Source organism: Drosophila willistoni, unplaced genomic scaffold, assembly GCF_018902025.1.
Source record: "Drosophila willistoni isolate 14030-0811.24 unplaced genomic scaffold, UCI_dwil_1.1 Seg104.1, whole genome shotgun sequence".
NCBI lineage: Eukaryota > Metazoa > Arthropoda > Insecta > Diptera > Drosophilidae > Drosophila > Drosophila willistoni.
The window spans coordinates 32,767-35,990 of NW_025814064.1; the positions used below are offsets into that span (position 1 = coordinate 32,767).

Consider the following 3,224-nt stretch of genomic DNA (forward strand, 5'->3'; position numbering starts at 1 on the left):
TTGATTATCAATAGTTTACTGCAGAAATACATACATTTACTGATTTTACCTGCACTTTGGGCACTACCAGAACCATTATTAACCAGAGGGCCGAGGTTAACTTTTGGCCGTTCCACATAAAAAGAACTGAAGAAGACCAGTTATCAGTTTTACGGCTATAGGACCCGGCCCTCTGGTTTTGATTAAACCAAGTTATTTTACAAAATTTGAAATAATGTATTCATTGATCTCATTAATTAAATTAATACAATTTTTTTAGCGCATTATTGAATCGTACGTTGAAAAACGTCAAGGTAATACCTATGGCCCCCAAATCAACGGTCTATGACCATTTTTATAGATGATATAAATATGCCTGTTATAAACGAGTGGGGAGATCAAATCACAAATGAAATAGTCCGCCAAATGATCGAGCAACGGGGTTTTTACTCGTTGGAAAGACCTGGTGATTTTTCAACCATTATGAACATACAAATGCTCTCCGCAATGATTCACCCTGGTGGGGGTAGAAATGACATACCAAATCGCCTTAAACGTCATTTATGCATTTTTAATTGTACACTACCAAGCAACAGTTCTTTGGATCAAATATTTAGGAGCATTGGTTCAGAATACTTCTGTGAGGAGAGATTTGATGAAGAAATTGTGCAGATTATACCTTTATTAGTTCCTTTGACACGCACATTTTGGCAGAACGTAAAAATGAAAATGTTACCCACTCCAGCCAATTTTCACTATGTTTTTAATTTGCGTGACCTCAGTCGTATTTGGGAAGGTATTTTAAAGGTGCAGCGAGATGAATGTAAAACAATAGAACAGATATTAAAATTATGGTGTCATGAGTGTATCAGAGTTATATCGGACCGTTTCACTTCGGAAAAAGATAAAACATGGTTCTTGGATCGCATGCGCATTGATGCCGAATTATACTTAGGTGAAAAATTTGTTCATTATCCTGATGTACAAACTTTTTGGGTAGATTTCCTAAGAGATGCGCCTGAAAACCAAGAGGATGACGAAGAAGAAGATTTATTATTCGCGCCACCTAAAGTCTATGAGGAAATACCAAGGTGAGTAATAACTACATAGAGATGTTATTGGGCTTTAATTAATACCTAAAATTCATTTCAGTTTTGAAGTTGTAAAGGAAAAGGTTACATTCTTTATGGCCCAATTTAATGAATTTATAAGAGGATATCGAATGGATTTAGTTTTTTTTGTGGATGCTTTAAAACACCTGATGATTGTATCTCGAATTATTGGAAATCCAAGAGGAAACGCATTACTTGTTGGAGTTGGAGGTTCTGGAAAACAAAGTCTAACGCGCCTGGCATCTTTTATTGCCGGTTATAAGTTTTTCCAAATAACATTGACTCGATCTTACAATATTGGTAATCTTACAGAGGACCTTAAATTCCTATATCGTACCGCTGGACTCGAAGGAAGTGGAATGACATTTATATTTACAGATAATGAGATTAAAGAAGAATCTTTTCTGGAATATATTAACAATATACTGAGCTCTGGGGAAATCGCTAATTTGTTCGCGAAAGACGAAATAGACGAAATGTATACTGAACTTATTCCCGTTATGAAAAAACTGCAGCCCCGTCGTCCACCAACGCAAGACAATTTGTATGATTTTTTTATTTCACGTGCTCGTTTTAATTTACATGTAGCTTTATGCTTCTCACCAGTAAGTAAATTAAACTACGAATCCATATCATTACACAAAAAAAATTTAAGGATTTTTTAAGTCTATTTAAGTATGGACGGATTAACAATTTGGTTTGAGCACGGAAATCACTTTTTGTATTTTAAAAGCATCTTCATTTTGCAATGTGTTTCCGGTATAGTTCCAGCGAATTTAAAAAATTTTTTTAAAAATTTTGTAAAAATGAATTGTTGTTGTGTATTTTGGATTCGGATTATTAATATTTTTACCATTGTAATTGTATTTTAACTAATTCATTTTATTTTTACTTAGGTTGGGGAAAAATTCCGCATGCGTTCTTTAAAGTTTCCAGGACTTATATCTGGATGTATCATAGATTGGTTTCAAAAGTGGCCAGAGGACGCCCGCATTGCAGTGTCTCGACATTATCTGGGTGAATTCGAAATAGTTTGCAGCGACAAAGTTAAAGACCAAATTATTGATATCATGAGCTGGATACACGAGACGGTTCAGGATTCGTGTAATATATACTACGACCGTTTTAGACGGGTCACATTTGTGACTCCAAAATCGTTAATTTCATTTTTAGAAAGCTATAAAATACTGTACAAAGAAAAACAAATGCATATTGTTGTAATGTCAGAGCGTATGAGCTCCGGATTAGATAAGCTTGATGAAGCTGGTGCTTCAGTTGCCATACTTAAAAAGGATTTAATCGAAATGAACAAAGTTATAGCTATTGCTTCTGGAGAAGCTGAAGACGTTTTAGCAACTGTTGAGCAGTCTAAAGCTGCTGCCGAAATCGTCAAAGTAGAAGTCGCCGAAAAAAAAGGTCAAGCCGAAGTTCTTGTGAAGAATATATCTGCTGTAAAAGAGGTTGCTGAAGCTAAATTAGAAAAAGCTCTCCCTGCTTTGGAGGAAGCAGAAGCTGCACTGAAAACAATAAAAGCTGCAGATATAGCCACCGTTCGTAAACTTGGAAAACCCCCATATCTAATAACACTTATCATGGATTGCGTTTGCATATTATTCCGAAGAAGAATTAAACCTATTCGTCCAGATGTAGAGAAGACTTTTATTCAGAGTTCATGGGATGAATCTCTTAAAGTAATGTCAGACACAAATTTCTTAAGGAAAATTGTAGAATACCCAACCGACTTAATCAATGCTGAAATGGTTGACCTGATGCTTCCCTATTTTCAATATCCGTAAGTATTACTCATTTTAATATATTTGCTTCTATTACAATACTAGCAAACCCGGCGAACTTTGTTTCGCCACCTGACGGCTTCGTTTTGAAAATGAACGAAAGATTAACGAAATTTTCATTTAAGCACCTTGTGGTAAACGACATTCTTTGTTTTTGGTCAGGCGCAAGATCAAATAAATCGGATCGTTTGCCGCGACGCATGTCACATGGTATTGACCATAAGAAAAACATGAATTTATTAGATTAAGGCCTCAAATAGTGAAGGATTGGCCGTGTGATTTGTTAATCGTCATGGCGAAGCCAAGACGAATCGGAAATTGAATTTGTTTAAAGTCAGAG

At 35.5% G+C, this 3,224-nt stretch overlaps 1 protein-coding gene across 1 annotated transcript; it reads left to right on the top strand.

The window, feature by feature from the left end:
* Window positions 1-267: 267 nt before the first annotated feature.
* Window positions 268-2,887, top strand: LOC26530221 (dynein axonemal heavy chain 5). The gene is made up of 3 exons (XM_047012373.1): window positions 268-1,070; window positions 1,132-1,696; window positions 1,988-2,887. Exons 1-3 carry the CDS (start codon window positions 325-327, stop codon window positions 2,885-2,887), a joined length of 2,211 nt encoding a protein of 736 aa, XP_046868329.1. The 5' UTR covers window positions 268-324.
* The last annotated feature ends 337 nt before the right edge of the window (window positions 2,888-3,224 follow it).

Excerpts from the sequence above, each read along its gene's own strand:
- LOC26530221 (XM_047012373.1), top strand. The coding sequence starts at position 325 with ATGACCATTTTTATAGATGATATAAATATGCCTGTTATAAACGAGTGG. Across the intron at positions 1,071-1,131 it reads GTCTATGAGGAAATACCAAG|TTTTGAAGTTGTAAAGGAAA; the intron begins GTGAGTAATAAC and ends AATTCATTTCAG. Across the intron at positions 1,697-1,987 it reads TAGCTTTATGCTTCTCACCA|GTTGGGGAAAAATTCCGCAT; the intron begins GTAAGTAAATTA and ends ATTTTTACTTAG.